The sequence below is a fragment of the Chanos chanos genome, chromosome 12 (genome assembly GCF_902362185.1).
Source record: "Chanos chanos chromosome 12, fChaCha1.1, whole genome shotgun sequence".
In the NCBI taxonomy this organism is placed as follows: domain Eukaryota; kingdom Metazoa; phylum Chordata; class Actinopteri; order Gonorynchiformes; family Chanidae; genus Chanos; species Chanos chanos.
The window spans coordinates 20,856,951-20,875,994 of NC_044506.1; the positions used below are offsets into that span (position 1 = coordinate 20,856,951).

At 45.2% G+C, this 19,044-nt stretch overlaps 1 protein-coding gene across 1 annotated transcript; it reads left to right on the top strand.

Moving 5' to 3' along the window:
* Positions 1-1,091: 1,091 nt before the first annotated feature.
* Positions 1,092-18,367, top strand: setdb1a (SET domain bifurcated histone lysine methyltransferase 1a). Its single transcript, XM_030788576.1, has 19 exons — positions 1,092-1,112; positions 1,252-1,377; positions 4,238-4,433; positions 4,905-5,038; positions 6,521-6,985; positions 7,507-7,641; positions 8,226-8,433; positions 8,978-9,051; positions 9,407-9,597; positions 9,861-9,969; positions 10,096-10,435; positions 11,033-11,222; positions 11,650-12,017; positions 12,185-12,301; positions 12,499-12,668; positions 13,038-13,253; positions 13,977-14,185; positions 16,835-16,923; positions 18,205-18,367. Exons 3-19 carry the CDS (start codon positions 4,243-4,245, stop codon positions 18,320-18,322), a joined length of 3,324 nt encoding a protein of 1,107 aa, XP_030644436.1. The 5' UTR covers positions 1,092-1,112; positions 1,252-1,377; positions 4,238-4,242; the 3' UTR covers positions 18,323-18,367.
* The last annotated feature ends 677 nt before the right edge of the window (positions 18,368-19,044 follow it).

A 19,044-nucleotide genomic window follows, 5' to 3' on the forward strand; every position in this document is an offset into this window, starting at 1 on the left:
CAATAAACGTTTAGTGAGTAATAATAGCTTGCTCCACCAGCTGCATCGTTGTTTACTAGCTATTCTTGGACAACACTAGTGGTCGCTAGTAGTATTTGCCGTTATTTCACATTGATTATTCAGTATTAGGCACTTACCGTTATAATGACTTCTTCATTTGATAAGTTATGGTGTGTATTTGCAATATGCTCTAACTTTGTGAAGTGAAATTAGATATTTCTAATACTTAGTAACTATGCATGAGAGAAATTCTAAGATTAAATATTTGTTATAATGTCCATACCAAAGAAGTTCAAGTCAAATGCTTTCTCTTTTCCTGTTTTCCTTCTGTGTCATCAAACTACGTGATATTTCTGCTTTAGAGATTTCTGTTTCACCAACCTCAGAAATTTTGTTTTTGATTTTTTGTTTTTAAATTTTATATTTGTGGCACGGTGGTGCATTGGGTGGTGCTGTCACCTCACAGCAAGAAGGTCCTGGCCAGGTAACCAGGGTCCTTTCTGTGTTGAGTTTGCATGTTCTCCCAGTGTCTGCGTGGGTTTTCTCTGGGAGCTCCAGTTTCCTCCCACAGTCCAAAGACATGTACGTCAGGTGAATTGGAGATACTAAATGACCCCTGTGTGTGAATGTGTTTGTTTGTGTGTCTGTCCTGGTGACCTGTCCAGGATGTTTCCCTGCCTTTCACCCCAGTGAATGCTGGGATAGGGTCCAGCACCCCCCATGACCCTAATTAAGATAAGCGGGCTTAGAAAATGAATTTTACATTTTTTTATTTAAATACATTTTTAGATTTTGTCTTTAAATACAAATATGTTGGCTTCACATGAACATTTAGAAGACAAGACAGTAAAGATGTCCTCTGCATGAAATTCTCTCTCTCTCTCTCTCTCTCTCTCTCGCTCTCTCTCTCTCTCTCTCGCTCTCTCTCTCTCTCTCTCGCTCTCTCTTCCTCTCTCACTCTTTCTCTCTTTCTCTTTCTCTCTCTCTCTCTCTTGCCTTTCTCGATCGATAAAAACAGTGGAGGGGAAATCGCTCTTCTAAACCCACACCTACTGGCTGTTGACGTGAGAAGACAGGAAGACCATTGGCTGTGATCGTATGGGCTGGCAGGGGTGAGTTCACTGCAGTTGTTCTCTGTCTCACTCTGTGGTGTTTGGTGACACTGGCACCTATTATGGTCAATATCAAGGAAATACTTCTACGTCTGAAAGTAGAATGCGGCTGACGTGTTTCTCCCTTGTTTGTTCCCAGGGTGCGGTCTTATTGGTCGGTAACTGTCCACAGGCAGGGAGTCATTGGCTGTCATCTAGGCCAAACTTGGAAGCTGTCTAACGCAGGAGCTGTCACTATAGGCAGTGACAGTGGCCGATGAGCAAGGTGGTCTGAATATCCCGTCATTTCTCATGGACAGACAAGTTCTGCATTATTCATGTCTGATTCATTAGTGTGGTCTTACCCTCCATTTACTCTCTGTAATTAAAATTAGCTTTCTATTAAAATTTTTACGAATAATTCATTTTTTTAGATAACTTTGTAACTAAAAAAGTCAGTTCCAGATCTAAAATAGGTTAAAATCTAATTTTTCACTTTCAAGAAAACTGGTTGACCAGTTTAGTTGATTGTGCTGATATTAAGATATTTTGTGCTCATCGTTAATTTAGTGGAGTGTCACGCCCTGGTCTCTTCTTTCCCCCCCTAGTGGCTAGGTTTGGTTAAGGTTTCTGTCACCACCTGGTTTCCTTAGTTTATCTTGTCAGTCTAATCATTAGTTCCACCTGTTTTCAGTTATGACAGGCCCTGCTCTGTTCAGTATAAAAGCTCCTAGTTTTGGCTTTTACTTTATGTGCAATTGCTTTGCTTTTATCTTATGCTGTGTTGGTGTGTCTGCCTGAAGCCTGAATCTGCGTCCTTGTAAGTTCCATGAAGTCTTTTGTTTCTGTGTCCCATTTAAATAAAAGTGACGCTAAGCTGCACATGCATCCAGTCTCCTGTCAAACAACCGTGACAGAATTCCACACCCACCCGTGGATGCAGCGGGCTGGTTTCAGTTGGGCAAGCTCCCAGAAAGGTACGATGGATCCCCTCAGAGGTGCGGGTATTTCCTATTGGCATGCTCCCTGTGCTTTTCATGTACGGGGATCCATAGTGACAACGACAGGACATCGGCCTTCATCAGTTACTTGGAGGGACGAGCGCTGAGACGGGCAGTTGACTGGTGGAGGAGAGGTGGGGGTACCTTTGGTACTACACCTCTTATCTTCCCCTAAGGCCTCATGTGATGAACCGAACTCATCTCTGTGACGCCTTTGACCCAATGGTAGTGTTGTTGGGGAAGTCAGGGTTGACGGGGGGGGGGGGGCTCTGCCACGGGCAAAGCATTGGCAGAGGAGTCGTCGCCGCCCGGGATTGGGACGAGCGGGGTTCGACTCTTGCTGTGACGGCTCCCTCTGCTCGCTCAACATCTAACCTCTCGTTGCTGCTGCCTGCCACCTCAGTGCTACAGCTCACTGTTCCCCCCAACCCAGCAGAACCAGACCCAGTTCCTTCTCCTGCCATGCAGATGGGTCCAACTGCAGCAGGGACGCCAGCTCCGGGTCCGGTTTGCGGTGGGGGTCTCTTCCACAGACAGGACTCCAGAATCAGTCTTGGTGGGGAACTTTCTTGTAGCGGGGGCCCAACCTCTGGATCCAGTCACCACGGGGACACTGGTGTTGGACCCAGACACCGCAGAGGGAGCACTCGCCTCTGGATCTCCTGGTTCTATCGACACAGAGGCAGCACTCACCTCTGGGTGTTCTGGTCCTGGTCCTATCTCCGGAGACGCCTTGCCTGCCTCTCAGTCTCTTGCTCCAGTCACCACAGAGATCATGCCCACCTCTGGGTCTCCAGTCCCTGGTCCTGTTCCAGTCACCACAGAGATCATGCCCACCTCTGGGTCTCCAGTCCCTGGTCCTGTTCCTGTCACTGCAGAGATCATGCCCACCTCTGGGTCTCCAGTCCCTGGTCCTGTTCCTGTCACTGCATAGGTCATGCCCATCTCTGGGTCTCCAGTCCCTGGTCCTGTTCCTGTCACTACAGAGGTCATGCCCACCTCTGGGACTCCAGTCCCTGGTCCTGTTCCTGTCGCTGCATAGGTCATGCCCACCTCTGGGTCTCCAGTCCCTGGTCCTGTTCCTGTCACTGCATAGGTCATGCCCACCTCTGGGTCTCCAGTCCCTGGTCCTGTTCCTGTCGCTGCATAGGTCATGCCCACCTCTGGGTCTCCAGTCCCTGGTCCTGTTCCTGTCACTGCATAGGTCATGCCCACCTCTGGGTCTCCAGTCCCTGGTCCTGTTCCTGTCACTGCATAGGTCATGCCCACCTCTGGGTCTCCAGTCCCTGGTCCTGTTCCTGTCGCTGCATAGGTCATGCCCACCTCTGGGTCTCCAGTCCCTGGTCCTGTTCCCGTTGCCTCAGAGGCCCTTCCCTTGGCTCCTGCAGCGCTTCCGGACAATGTCGCAGTCCTGTCTCCTGGTTCGCCTCCAAACCGCCCACCTCAATCTCCTGGCCCGTCTCCAGAGCCTCCAGGCCGCCCAGCTCGGTCTTCCGGTACGCCACCAGAACCTCCGGACCACCCAGCCCTGTCTCTTATCCAACCCCTGCTATCTGTCGCTATCCTCTCTGAGTCTCCTGGTCCTCCTGGCTCCCTGGTTTCCCCAAGATGGTACATTCTGCAGCAGGAGCCGGGTGTTAGAACGGGGTTACTGTCATGCCCTGGTCCTCTCTTTCCCCCTCTAGTGGCTAGTTTTGGTTAAAGTTTCTGTTACTACCTGGTTTCCTTAGTTTATCTTGTCAGTCTAATCATTAGTTCCACCTGTTTTCAGTTATGACAAGTCCTGCTCTGTTCAGTATAAAAGCTCCTAGTTTTGGCTTTTACTTTGTGTGGAATTGCTTTGCTTTTATCTTATGCTGTGTTGGTGTGTCTGCCTGAAGCCTGAACCTGCGTCCTTGTAAGTTCCGTCAAGTCTTTTGTTTCTGTGTCCCATTTAAATAAAAGTGACGCTAAGCTGCACAGGCATCCAGTCTCCTCAAACAGCCGTGACACGGAGTTTCAACTGTTTTCAAAAGCCTTAATGAGTCATGAAAAATGATATTTATATTAAAGATATTTATTCAGGCTTAGTAAAATTCTGCACATGAATAGGGAATTTTTGTTTTTGTCTTTTTTTTTTTGTGCCACCGTGTCCTAACTGATCAGAGAGGATGGAAGAAGAGAAGGAGGAGGGGATAGATTTATCGGAGGATGAGGAATTGCTGCGCTGGGTCCGGGCAGAGGTGGAGAAGGATGATTCGTTGATGAAGCACAGAGCTGAAGTGGCCCGGATGGAGGAACTGGTGAAGCAGAGAGAGAAGGACATGTTTCTCACCCAGCTGCTCTACAGAAACGCATGCCAGTGAGTGTGTGTGTGTGTGTGTGTGTGTGTGTGAGAGAGAGAGAGGGAGAGTGTGAGTTTGTGTGTAACCTAGAGGTGACCCCTTCTAACCTGTTTGAAAGCAATTCATGAAAGTGTGTGTGTATGTATGGTGAGGAAGTTTGTATCCACCATTACAGTCGCTATAAAAAATGTGAGCGAGATTTCGCCTCACATAACCGTTGATGGCGATGTGTCCCACGATGTTTGTTAGAGTTGGCGACAAATTTGTCTGGTGAGCAAAAGAATAATTCAGTGAGTGAAAGTTCTTGAAACATTTTTCTCTTTTCCTTGCTGTCTAATTTTTTTTTTTTAACTTACTTTTTTTTTTTTTTTTTTTTTGTGGGGTGGGGTTCTGACCTGATTTCTCTCATTGCTGAGTCATTACTGGGGTTGTTCTGTTGTCTGGCTGCCTCTTTTCCTGTGTTCTGATTGGTCTTTGGCTTGACCCAGGTCAGTCTTAGAGTGTGAGTCAGTGGTAAGAGGCCTGTATGGGCAGCTGGGATTGGACTACAGAGACACGGACTCAGAGGATGAAGACAAGGTCACACAGCCTGTCAATGTCATTCAGATTATTGACGACGAAGGTAAAACAGCGACTGTGGTGAACAGTGTTCTTATCAGGAATTTTGAATTTGTAACATTGTGAGATTGAGAATGATTGAATTGACATTTCATATCTAGTTTGTCTCTAAAATACAGCAAGTGTGGTTTTTTTTTTTTGTTATTTGAAAATATTAATAGTGCAAAACATTTGGAATTTGGTTACCAAATTCCAAAGAAAACAAAAAAAAACTTGTGCGTTTGAAAAGTTTCACAGTTTCTGTTTGAAGTTTTGGACTTACTTTTCCAGGGACTCCAAACGAGTCTTTGTTTCACACAAAAGCAAAGACAAGAGAAAACTCAGGGGCATGAGGAGTAATTCACTGCCTAAAAATGAATCACAGAGAAAAAAAACAAAACAGAGAGACAGAAAAGCAGCGGAGTGTTCAAAGAGTGGGAAACAGTTAACGCTGATGCAAAGATGAACCTCTTCCTCTGTTCATAGAATCTATCAATAGATCTGTTTCAGAGAAAATTTAGTTTTGCATAAACAACAAAAAAAGAAGTTTCTTATGGGTAACTGTCAAAGACATCAGAGGTGTGTAATGATTTTGGGAGTGGCTTTGGGCAGTCTATAGATATTCACCCTCTGAAACATGTGATCATTGAGTGTCCCAGCGTTGCGTAGTTACAAACACATGCCAGGAATGTTGACAACTGTTTTTTTTTTTTTTTTTATTTTGACTCAACAGTTTTACCAGATAGCGACTCTGACATGGCCGTGGTTACAAGCCTCTACATTTATGCCGAGCTGTCATTTTACAGCAATGCTGTAACATACTAAATGACCATAGGAAATAGGATATTTTGTGAGAAATGTATGGCTTAGTCTGTGAAAGGATGTTTGCCATGTGTCATTAGATCATGGCTGAGACTGACTGTGGCTTAATAGAGAAACTAAGAGAAGCAGAGACAATCTATCTAAACAGATAAACTGCACAAACTTGGGCATCTAAAGCTTACATGGCATGGACACATTTGAGAGAAAAAAACAGGAGTGCATTAGGTTTTTGTTTTGTCTGACATGTCTCTCTCTCTGTCTGTTAAAGCTGAACAAGAAAGATTACCAGAGAGTGAGTCAGAGGTGAGGACTGGCCTGAACATTCAATTCACATAGATGAACACATAGTAGAACAATCCATAAACTCTCTCTCTCTCTGTCTGTCAGTTTGGAGAGATGTCTGCAGGCATTGAGAAGGCCTGCCAGCTTGTGAAGAACTTTTCTCAAAGAGTTAACACACCTGAAATATCTACTACAAGCGCTAAATCCCCATCCACCTCGACAAGTTCAGTTACCGATGTCTCACCCACCACTACAGCTACAACCATCGATGTGCCATCTACATCTGCAACTGCAGGTGCCCTCAGTCCGTCGAAATCTCCTGCACTCCCCAATGGAGTGATGAAAAAAGGACCCCAAAAAAGAACCTGTGAACCCCATTCCAAACCTAAAAAACTGTCCCCAGGTGGACTGAAAGACATCGCATCAAGTCAAAGCCCCGCAGAGTCCTCTACCGCAACAAATACAGCGATGGAAAGTCTCAAATGTTTGACTGCTGAGACATCTACACCAGTAAACACTACCAGCAAAATTCCCACTCAACCCAGTTTATGTGCCAGAACTCCGTCTATCACAAACGAATCCTGTTCCCCCAATCTCACACACGCCACCAACACACCTGCCCCCAGCTCTGTGGCATCAGCACCCAAAACGCCTATAGTCTCAGATCCAGTTGCCAAAACAAGCACACCTGTGGATACAGTGGGTGACAGTATTGTAACACCAAGCAACCATTCCCATGGCAACACCATCACAGCGACGGATACAACAGCTACCCCCAGCACGTCCTCGAGTGTTGTTTCTGTCCTACCCAGTACAGCCCTATCTACCTCCAGTGCGACTGTCATCACCATGACAACTTCCAGCAGTGGTGAGCCAACTCTCTCTGTTTCTATGGAGTATTAAATCTCTTTGTTTTGTTTTGCTTTGGTCTTGTTGGCCGTGGTGGTTTTGAAGTCAGCGACTGACAGCATCGGCCGGTGCGTTAACCTCACCATTTAGAATACCCTCAGTCATCATTCCACCTAAGACAACTGGGCCGGCCCTGCTGTACTCCTCACAGTATAGTTGTTGAATACGGTGAGGTCATCTTCACCTTACATGTTCCTATTTTATCTCTGAATTCTGTGGTTGTACAGAACTGCTGGGGGTGAACTGCTGAAGACGGATCATGGGAGTTGTCATTGTAGAACAGAGGGAACACTAATAATGGATTATGGGAGTTGTAATATATATTACCAGCAGACTGCTAACTGTGCATTAAGGGACTTGATAATGGATTATGGGAGTTGTAGTATGTATCACCAGCTGACTGCTAATGGATTATGGGAGTGCATTACACAGTGAATGATTTTCCCTCTTTGAGTCTCATAAACGGGCTGGTCTGATCAGTGTCCCAGGCCCCGCTGAATACGCCAGCTCAGACAGATGACTGCCTGCAGGGGGAGGAACTGAAGGTTAACATGAGGATTCTGGGAAGGAAGACCAACGCGTGGTGTCAGGGCTCCGTCACAGAAATCAGAGCAGGTAAAGCCATCACTGGGTACACGGATGCCTTTGTCTCTTTATCTCCACCCGTGTACACAGTGGACAGTCTCTTTATCTCCACCCACGTACACAGTGGACAGTCTCTTCTCCACCCGTGTACACAGTGGACAGTCTCTTTATCTCCGCCCGTGTACACAGTGGACAGTCTCTTTATCTCCACCCGTGTACACAGTGGACAGTCTCTTTATCTCCACCCGTGTACACAGTGGACAGTCTCTTCTCCACCCACATACACAGTGGACAGTTTCTTGTTCTTTCCTGTTCAGTGGTCGCTCCATGTCAGACACGACGTTCCCATGTATTCATTGTACTTCAGGGCACTGTGTGAGAAGGTTTCTTTTTGTGGTTGCCAGCTGACTGCTAACTGTGCATTGAGGGACTTGATGATGGATCATGGGAGTTGTAGTATATATTACCATTACTTCAGGGTACTGTGTGAGAAGGTTTCTTTTTGTGGTTGCCTGTGAGGGGAGAGGGAGGCTAAAGGGGCGTGTGTTTTCCTCTGTGCCTGAAACTGAAGCCAACCGCCCATGCTCCTCCCTTCTCTCCTCCTTAACGCGCAGACGTTGGCGGTCATAAGTACGAGGTGCAGTTTGATGGAGGGAAAGGAAAGCGCCTGTTGCCTGGACACCACGTGGCGTTTTTTGGACCTCCTCTGCTCAAGCAGCTGTTTGTGGGTGCGCGAGTGGTCGCAAAGCACACGGAGGACGAGGACTCTCGGCTGTGTTCTGCCGTCATCGCCGAACTGCCAGACCGAAAAAACCGAATGAGGTTAGTACTTTAACCTTTTTTCAACTGTATGACGATTTGTTTTTGTGAACATGAGTTTGGGAAGAAAAATGTTTCACTGGCTCAGTGCTTCTGACCTGCTGGTTAACTATTAAATGTGTCAATCATATGTTAACAAATTGGTATGAAGATGAGCTGACACTTTTTGGCAGATATGGAGGTAGAAGGCTTAAAGCGAAAAGGGGTATATTATGATGTCTCAGGAACAGATCTCAGAAATGTTTTTTTTTTCCTTTTTTCGGTGCACTGTCGTGTACTCTAATATAAATAGTTGTTTAGTCTGTAAATGATGTGAGTTGGGATTTTACAATCTCTACCTTTAGAACTTTACACTGTTGTGAAAACAGAACCCCTTAGCAATTTTATCAAGGTCACATTTACCTTACGTGAGAGTAGAAAACCAGAACAACCAGTAAAAGAAATATCAGGGCCAGATTTACATATTTACTGACACGTTAAGCAGAGCGTCATAACAGGTAGAACTCGTGCTGTCCTGTGTTGAGGTTCCGAAAACGTTTCGTTTCAGATTCTTGGTGTTTTATGACGAGGGAAGCACTGCGTATGTCGCCCTGCCAGACCTTCACCTGGTCTGCAAACCACGTAAAGAAGTTCTCCTTCTTTCTCTCTCACTCTCTCACTCTCTCTCTCTCTCTCTCTCTCTCTCTCTCTCTCTCTCTCTTTCCTTCTCTCTCTCTCTCTCTCTCTCTCTCTCTCTCTCTCTCTCTCTCTCTCTAACATGTCATTGTCATAAGGTAGTTGGTGATGTGTGGCATGTCTACTTTTGTAAACAGTAAAAGAGCTCTCTCCTCGACGGCCCACGACGGCTTTAACCGTTTTCATTCCTCTCCCTACATCTCCTCCACTCGTGTCTTCTCTCAAAGCATCTCTTCCACTCGTTTTTTTTTTTCCTTTCATTCTATCTGACCTCAGCCCCGGCCTCTCTCTCCTGTCGCAGTGGAAAACGTATGTGAGGATATCGATGACGAGGAATGGCGATCCCAGGTGGAGGAGTACCTGCGATATTACCCCAGTCCCCTCAGCGTGTTCCTGCGGGCTGGCGTGGACGTGCAGGTGAAGCTCCGGGGAAACTGGGAGGACTGCAAGGTCACGGAGGTGGACGGGAGCCTCATCCATGTCCAGTTCACGGTAAAGGGCCCTGACCAGAGGGTCCCAAGTCAGTTCTTCTCAATGACTTTTCATTAAACGAACTGAAGACTCCTCCTCTCTGACACACCAGTGTGATGATGATTGACTCTTTGGTGGGTGTTTTTTAACTGCTTGAAGGGTTTTGTTGGAGTAGACAGGCGGTTAGACTGTGTGTGTGTGTGTGTGAGAGAGAGAGAGAGAGAGAGAGAGAGAGAGAGGTAGCCTGATGTCTGTGGTAATACTGGGCTGTCCTTGTATTTCAGAAAGACAAACACACTGAATGGCTCTATAAGGGTTCAGGGCGTCTGAAACATATCTGCAGCATCAGGAAACACTTGGCTGAACAAAAACAGCAAACTTCCTCCAAAGAAGGTCTGCATTTACATGGAAAGAGATGAGTTGATTGGTTAGTTGCTTGTAGTGATGGTACTTCTTTGTGTTTTTTTTTTTTTTTAATTTTATGATGATCTTTCCTCTCTGTTGATCTCTATTGTTCAGTAGGAAAGATTGTCAAGTTTAACAGCAACAGAACGCTCCAAATCAATTCAAAAACCAACTCGGATTCCTCAGCAACAGAGACATCATCGGCAGTTACCACAACAACAGTCACTACGACAACCGCCAGCCGTCTGAGAGGTGGCGTGTCAGCTGACAAAGAGGGGACACGGTCGCTTACGCAGCAGGGCATCAGCCTGCCCAGTCGTCTTCAGCCCCGAGTGGTTCTACACAGAATCGCCCTCCCTCTGCCAGCCTCCTCTGAGAACACACCAGACAGAGAAACGGCTTTGGCTGTCGCCACAGCAACCGCCGCTGAGTCAGAGAAGGCCCCGTTTAACACGTCAGTTAAGAAAAAAAAATCCAGTTTTTATTTTCTGTGTCAAAAATGATGTCATTCTCAGTGGAGGACTCAGACTTAATTGCCAGAATGAAGAGGTTTACTAATTCCCCCCCCCGTAGCTGCCATATGCACTGGTCTCTACACAGTCATCTCCAAATTCTTAAACATTTATTTATGAATGTTCATCTCAGTGTATTTATTTTGACTCATTTATCTTTTTCACACTTTTGTATTTATTATTTATTGCTCCTACATGCGTTTTGTTTTATTATTTTGGTGCTGTGAATTCTCCATAGTTTTCATGGGTAGAGACATGTGTAGAGCTGCCTTGTGTTTTTAATATGGTAAATGCCCACTGAAGATGGTCGTGCCGTTAAAGTTCTCCCTGAAATCCTTATCTTAGACATTGGCACTGTGAGGGCTTACAGTGTGAGAGCTGTACTCATAGCTCTATGATTGATGGACCAATCACTCTCAAACCCTGCCGGTAAAAAGTGGGAGGGGCCGCAGCGTTGAAATTCAAGACGGCGCTTCGTAGTAACATTTGTAGTTCCCTTAATTAAACCAGATATTTCTATTCCTGTTCTCCCCCCTCAGTGCCAAGCGACCGGCACCCTGTCCTCTCCTGTGGAATCCTCTGACATACAAACCTCACCAGTGCAGCCCGGTGTGCCTGGATGGGCTCAGACCTCAGAATCCGGATTTGCACCGCGGCCGAAACCCCCTCCTCATCCCGCTTCTCTGCAACTTCCGTCGCATGATCGCACGCAGGCGTCTGGACGGCAAGGTGGGGATCATGGGTAAACAGGCGTTGCGGTCAGAATCCTGGGACTCTAATGGTTTGGGAGGGTTAAACGGGACAAAATGGTATTTCATACTGGAGGAGAAAATGGAGGTGGGAAATTGAAGGAAGGAGAGAGAAGAGAGGGACCAAACGAGGTTCTTAGGAGTCCCTGAACACTTTTTAGTAGCCGTTTGGACCTTGCACATCATGAGGTTTGGTTCAAAAAAAAAAAAAAAAACAGTTTTGGCACTGAACCAGACATACAACATCGCTTATTCTCAAAGCTGGTATACTGACTGACCTCATCTGGATCCTTAACAAGACATCATATCCACCAGTTGCCAGTCTTTGTGTATTTCTCCCTGTAGCTCTCTCTCTCTCTTTCCTCTGTCTCTTCACCAACTCCTGACTGCTCTGTCTCTCTCCCCAGGCATCATTCCATGTCTTCTACAGAGCACCCTGTGGTCAGACAATGTGTGACATGGGAGAGATCCAGGACTTCCTGTGGGAGACGCGCTGCGACTTCCTGTTCCTGGATATGTTCTGTCTGGACTTCTTTGTCCTGGTGAACCGCGCTCCTCCTCCCTGCGTGTCTGCGGACGCTCCGCCGTTCTTCTCCCTGCCGGACGTTTCCGAGGGAGAGGAGCTGGTTCCCGTGCCCTGCGTAAACGAGGTGGACGCCACTCCGCTGCCCGCGGTGAAGTACACGCGGCATAGGTCGCTCGCCCCGGGCATCCCGGTCAGCACTGATCTGAGCTTTCTGATTGGCTGTGACTGTACTGATGGCTGCAGAGACAGGTGGGTGAGAGTGTGAATGTCACATACATGCACAGTGATAGAGTGTAGCGATGTTTTTATCCAAATGTATGTGTGTGTGTTTCTGCATCTGTAAGATGATGTGAGTATCATTTGTAGGATGATTTCTGTGGCGTGTGTGTGTGTGTGTGTGTGTGTGTCCTTTTCAGGTCGAAGTGTTCTTGCCAGCAGCTGACCATCGAAGCGACGGAGCTGTTTCCTGGAGGTCCTGTGGATGTTAATGCTGGATACACACATAAGAGACTGCAGCGCTGTCTGCCCACTGGGTGAGATTCTGTTTGTCTGCGTGAACCGTGAACTGCCTGGTATGGATGAGTGTGTGTTAATGGATTTTTTTTTTGCTGTTTTATTGATTTCTGTCTGACTGTTACATCTATGTCCAGTCTTTTGGGCAGTCATGTTTTGATTCGTCTCTGTCTGTCTGTCTGTCTGTCTGTCTGTCTGTCTGTCTGTCTGTCTGCAGGGTGTATGAGTGTAACCCACTCTGTCGCTGCGACCCCAGGATGTGCTCTAACAGGCTCGTTCAGCACGGACTCCAGCTCCGCCTCCAGCTCTTCATGACTCAGCACAAGGGCTGGGGGGTCCGTTGCCAAGACGACGTAGCCAAAGGCACATTTGTGTGTCTCTTCACAGGTTCGAACCAGGTTTCGGGAACTGTGTAGCTGTAGTTATACGGGCTGTGTATAAAAAGACTTTTTTTCAGGGCTACTTAAACAGGGCCACTTAAACATTCTCTCACACTCATGTACTCTCTCACTTAGTCACTCCCTCAGTGTGTCACTGTCTCACTCACTTAGTCACACTCTAACTTTATTTACAGATGTTTACAGTTGTTTCGCTTTATTGACAGTTTAGTCAGTGTAATAATGATTGATAAAAGCTTCTTTCCCTTACCATTCACTGAAGCCCCCCCCCCCTCTCTCTCTCCCCCCTCTCTCTCTCTCTCTCTCTCTCTCTCTCCCTCTCTCTCTCTCTCTCTCTCTCTCATATATGTGGATGTAGGGCGGGTCGTGACAGAGGACATGGTGACCGCGGAGGGTCAGGGGTTAGCTGATGACTACCTGGCTAACCTGGATTATATTGAGTGTGTGGAGAAGATAAAAGAGGGCTATGAGAGTGAAGCCTGTTGCTCTGAAGACGGGACCTCTGTAACCACGACAACACCCCACTCTGAGAAACAGAGTGGTGGAACCCAGGAGTCTAAGATCAAGAGCGCTGGTAGCTCTCTGTCTGTCTGTGTCTGTGTGATGTTGCACACTGTAGCCTGAGGTGGTTTAAACTGCTAACAGCTTCTTGCTAATGTGGCAAATGGGTATGTTTACAAATATGTGCAAATATTACTGCAGGAAGACTGTCAATGCTTGATGATTGGCAATGGAAAAAAATTCACATTGGATGAAAAACCAACTTTAGAGACAGCAGTTCACAAGCTGGAACTGGATTTGTTGGAAAAAAACCCCAAAAAACATGATATTGGGGATGACGTCAGGGGTCTCTCTGCACTGGATGTTTTCCCCCCAGCATTCACAGTATTCAGGAAGAACTCCCAGAGACAATAGATAGAACAAACAATGACAAATGTCTGTCCGATCTTTTGAAATCAACAGATTCCTTTAGAAATTTCCTAGACCTGTGGGTTTAAGTTAACTGTATTTCTTAAGAGGGAGGTGTGTTTACATAACTAATTTGTTTTGCTTTGGTTTCAGTCTCATAAATGGAAATCATACTCTGACAGTGTGTGTATGAACAGTTGTAGCAAGAAAAGTCTTCTCCAGCTCCTACTTTCAGCCTAATATCTCCAACAGTTCTAAGAACTATGGAAAAGTTCCTCCGGTGCGAAAGCGCCTATTGAAAAGTGGGCATGGTTCTCAGAAAGTAGTTGGTGATGTGTAGCATGTCTGCCTTTGAAAATTCCGCAACTGTTGGCTTCCCCCCTCTCAGGTCTGGAGAGGAGGAAAACCACGAAGCCCACCCCCGGGTTCGCCATTAAGTCCTCACACAGGAAGGTGAAGCCGACAGGATCGACAACACCTCCAAAAAAAGAGAAAAAATTACCCTCCAACATCTCTGCACGGACCCTGTTTGACGGAGAGAAGACCTGTTACATTATCGATGCACAGCAAGAGGGTAACATCGCCCGCTACCTAAACGTGAGTGAGAGAAGAGTTTAATAAGAGTTACAGACTGTGAGAGAGAAGAGTTTCATAAGAGTTACAGACTGTGAGAGAGAAGAGTTTCATAAGAGTTACAGACTGTGAGAGAGAAGTGTTTCATAAGAGTTACAGACTGTGTGAGAGAAGTGTTTCATAAGAGTTACAGACTGTGAGAGAGAAGTGTTTCATAAGAGTTACAGACTGTGTGAGAGAAGAGTTTAATAAGAGTTACAGACTGTGTGAGAGAAGAGTTTCATAAGAGTGACAGACTGTGAGAGAGAAGAGTTTCATAAGAGTGACAGACTGTGTGAGAGAGAAGAGTTTCATAAGAGTGACAGACTGTGTGAGAGAGAAGAGTTTCATAAGAGTGACAGACTGTGTGAGAGAGAAGAGTTTCATAAGAGTTACAGACTGTGTGAGAGAAGTGTTTCATAAGAGTTACAGACTGTGAGAGAGAAGTGTTTCATAAGAGTTACAGACTGTGTGAGAGAAGAGTTTAATAAGAGTTACAGACTGTGAGAGAGAAGTGTTTCATAAGAGTTACAGACTGTGAGAGAGAAGAGTTTCATAAGAGTGACAGACTGTGAGAGAGAAGTGTTTCATAAGAGTGACAGACTGTGTGAGAGAGAAGAGTTTCATAAGAGTGACAGACTGTGTGAGAGAGAAGAGTTTCATAAGAGTGACAGACTGTGTGAGAGAGAAGAGTTTCATAAGAGTGACAGACTGTGTGAGAGAGAAGAGTTTCATAAGAGTGACAGACTGTGTGAGAGAGAAGAGTTTCATAAGAGTTACAGACTGTGTGAGAGAAGAGTTTAATAAGAGTTACAGACTGTGAGAGAGAAGTGTTTCATAAGAGTTACAGACTGTGAGAGAGAAGTGTTTCATAAGAGTTACAGACTGTGAGAGAGAAGTGTTTCATAAGAGTTACAGACTGTGTGAGAGAAGAGTTTAATAAGAGTTACAGACTGTGAGAGAGAAGAGTTTCATAAGAGTGACAGACTGTGAGAGAGAAGTGTTTCATAAGAGTGACAGACTGTGTGAGAGAGAAGAGTTTCATAAGAGTGACAGACTGTGTGAGAGAGAAGAGTTTCATAAGAGTGACAGACTGTGTGAGAGAGAAGAGTTTCATAAGAGTGACCGACTGTGTGAGAGAGAAGAGTTTCATAAGAGTGACAGACTGTGTGAGAGAGAAGAGTTTCATAAGAGTTACAGACTGTGAGAGAGAAGAGTTTAATAAGAGTGACAGACTGTGAGAGAAGAGTTTAATAAGAGTGACAGACTGTCTGAGAGACGGAATAGGAGAGGGAAGTTCTGTTGTAAGATATATATACCTGTCTTTAAAGGCAAGTTCCCCTTTACTGACTTAAAGACCCAGTTTCACTATTAAACTGTCATCTCTTTTTTTTTTCTGAGGTGGGGTTTCAGCATGATTTCAGTATTTACCACCGTTTTCTGTTCTTTAGGTTTTAATTAATTTTAATTTAATTGTAATGGGTGGCACAGGTATTCCATGCACGGCTGCCTGAGTGAAAATAGCTTCATATCTCATTTTAAAGACCAAGAAGCAGAGGATGCTCTTGTTTTGTTTCATCCCCAAACACAAGCCAGAAGAATATCAATAAGATTAAACAGCACTCAGTATCCCCTGACCTACCATGAAATGTGTATATGTGTGTTTATATATACATCGAACATTTTACATTTAAAATAATTTATTTGGAAATTCTTTGTCGATGCAGCCATGACCGTTCAAGGCAAGATCAAAATGGTTTTGTGTGTGTTTTAGATCTTTATGTAGGATGAGCATTTCTGGTGCAAAATGCTAAAGTTTCACCTTTTCGTTGTAAAAACGGTTTGGGGGACTGCCCACTGGAAAGTGAGATCATAAGGGTTGTTATGCAAAATGTTTGGACTGGATCGGTTTTCAGACCCTGAACTCTCTTACTGTCAGGGGTGGACACTGGAGCAGAAGCATCTGTAAAGTAAAGTGTGTATTAATCACCTGCTGAGGAAATGAATCCCAGAAGAGCATTTTTAACAGTCAGACAATAACACACACAGGTTTATTTACACCAAACATAATCCCACAGTCACAGTCACAGTATTCCGTGTTCCGTCTTGACTCTGTCATATCTGCACAGGAGGAAACTTCTCCACTGACCTTTGAAACTGAAATTGAAATTGGTCCTCAAGTACTGGAGTGTCATTTACAGCAAACCCCTTCTTTAACTGTTGTTCTCCACACTTACCTCTGACCACTGAATCAACCTGGCGCTGTTAGTATAGCCCTGTGGGTGGGTGAATGGGTGGGTTTAGGAAGCAGGAACCAATCCATGGATTTGCTTGCGTACTGTTACTAATCGTGTAACAGTAGCGGCACTGAACTCTCAATTCACTACCTAACCTGCATATTCAATCTAATGAGTGTAAAGTCAGTCCACTGCTTTCACTTCTAGTTAGTGCAAATTGTCAATCTTACAGTAGTGTATTTCTTTATGGTTGCTTTCCTACAGGAAAAACTCCTAAACTTAGTCCTTGTCATCTGGATTACCTCTTTTAGCTGCTTTAGCGCTGGGAACTGTTTGATTTTTTTTTACACACGGGAGGAAACGTCTCTGCTGACCTGTGTCTTGCTCTGCCCCACAGCACAGCTGCAGTCCCAACCTGTTCGTGCAGAGCGTTTTCGTCGACACGCACGACCTGCGCTTCCCTTGGGTGGCGTTCTTCACCAGCAAGTCAGTGGCCGTCGCTCAACCTTTTATCTGTTTTCACTGTTTACTGGTTTGTTCTGTAAGTGCGTTCTCGAGTAGTGCTCCGTGTCTGTTAGACTTCACTGATGAACTGCAACTGTTGGCTAGGGTGAATTTAAGAGACTCACAAGGATACTGTCCGATCGGAAAATGCTTCTCATGTAAGTGTTCGTGAAGAGCTTTAAGGTACTCTGATCTGTTCATGTCAGATTCATTGTAATATCTGATTCAGAAAGAGACAACGAGGTGGAACAACCTGGAACACGGGAGAAAATAATGTCAAACATTGTGTTGACACAAGTATAGCAGCTAAGCTAATAAATACGGTCCTATTTTTTTCTTAACCTTAAACGGATGAGTAACAGAAATTGGTCCTCAAGTACTGGAGTGTCATTTACAGCAAACCCCTGCCTTAACTGCTGTTCTCCACACTTAGCTCTGACCACTGAATCAACCTGGCGCTGTTAGTCTAGGCCTGTGGGTGGGTGGGTTTAGGAAGCAGGAACCAATCCATGGATTTGTTTGCGTACTGTTACTAATCGTGGGTTCTGTCAGCCTCCCAAACCGGGCGTGCTGGTGTCAGCATGTTCCTCAGCTTGACACGGCAGCTGGGAATTCTCTGGTCCAACATCGCAGGAGCGTCAGTCATACATTGGTCTGTTTCCCATACCGATAAAAATACTCTGTGTTCAGAGAGCAGGATTGGCCAGCGTTGCAGTCATGTATTAGCCACAGTTAAAGCAGAGAGGGGTCCCTCACATGACTCACTGGGTGACAGCCAATCAGCAAAAAGTTGTGGTCAAAGGAAGTACCATCATTTTAAATTACCCTTTCATTCTCTAGTTACAGGTGAACCTGTTCCACACACCATCTGTGGTAGCATTTAAGCCCTGAAAGCAGTACCATTCATGTCTTCTCTCATTACTGGCTATACATTGTTTGAGCACAGGACACAAATACTGCTGAATAAAATGTTTATTTGAAGAAAGTCAGTGTTTTATCCTGCCTTTCACCTCAGGATGTCACCAGAGACTGTCTGTTAATGATATCAATCATCCATAATACGTCAGTAATGTGTATATATATGTTATCCACTCCTCCATAACGCGCTGTCAAATAAAGAACTGTTGAAACCTGTCTCTGGAATTGGCATCAGGGGCCCTTGTGCTAGAGACGGCAGCGTTTTCTTTAAACCACATGTTGACAGTCTTTCTTTTCATGACATGAGAAAATGACATGGGGGGGGTTTTTCTCTTCCCCTGACAGGCGTATCAGAGCGGGTACAGAGCTAACATGGGACTACAGTTATGACGTGGGCAGCGTGGAGGGGAAGGTTCTGCTGTGTTGCTGTGGTTCTGCTGAATGCACAGGACGTCTCCTCTAACGGCCCGGGCACAGACAGAGGAGAGAGAGAGGAGAGGAGATACGGTGTCACAATGCAGATGAACTAATACATGAGAATCAAATGACCTTTTGACCTCGCTGAAGTAAAAAGCAGATTGTCTCACGGGTCGTTTTCTTCTGATTATTGTTCTCCCTGGCTTAATCTAGCTTTTGTTTTTTTTGGAACTGTCATCCGTTTGTAATTCAAGAATCTGTCACATTGATTGCTCTCTGTTCCTCTATGCCAAGCTCTCTATATGTGTTTTTATAAAGTGAATGAAGAGACTGTTATTTCTGTGTATTTTGTTTGTTTAGTAAAAACAAAAAGAAACAAAAAGTGAAAACCTCTGTGTGCTTTGGTCATAGCCATAACAAGAAGATGCCATGTACCTTAAAGTCTGACTTTTTTTATCTAAGACATGCAAATATACCATTGAGTGAAACGGCACCACTTCAGATTCACTGTTCTCAAAGCAGCTTGTCTCCAGTCTCCATTTTCTTTGGTTCGGATCACAGTTTCACTTATATCGGTCTACCAGTGCTCTTCCTCTAGCATGCTGAAGAGCTATTATTATTATTATTATTCTTATTATTATTATTATCGTTATTATTATGATCTATAGTCTTCGTTCTGCTGAGCGTAGTCCAGGGGGGTATTCCAGAAAGTGGGTTAAGAGAAAACTCTGAGTTAGTTAACAAGTAGTAAACCTCCTAATAGAAGAG

Excerpts from the sequence above, each read along its gene's own strand:
- setdb1a (XM_030788576.1), top strand. The coding sequence starts at position 4,243 with ATGGAAGAAGAGAAGGAGGAGGGGATAGATTTATCGGAGGATGAGGAA. Across the intron at positions 10,436-11,032 it reads GAGAAGGCCCCGTTTAACAC|TGCCAAGCGACCGGCACCCT; the intron begins GTCAGTTAAGAA and ends CTCCCCCCTCAG. Across the intron at positions 13,254-13,976 it reads GTCTAAGATCAAGAGCGCTG|GTCTGGAGAGGAGGAAAACC; the intron begins GTAGCTCTCTGT and ends CCCCCCTCTCAG.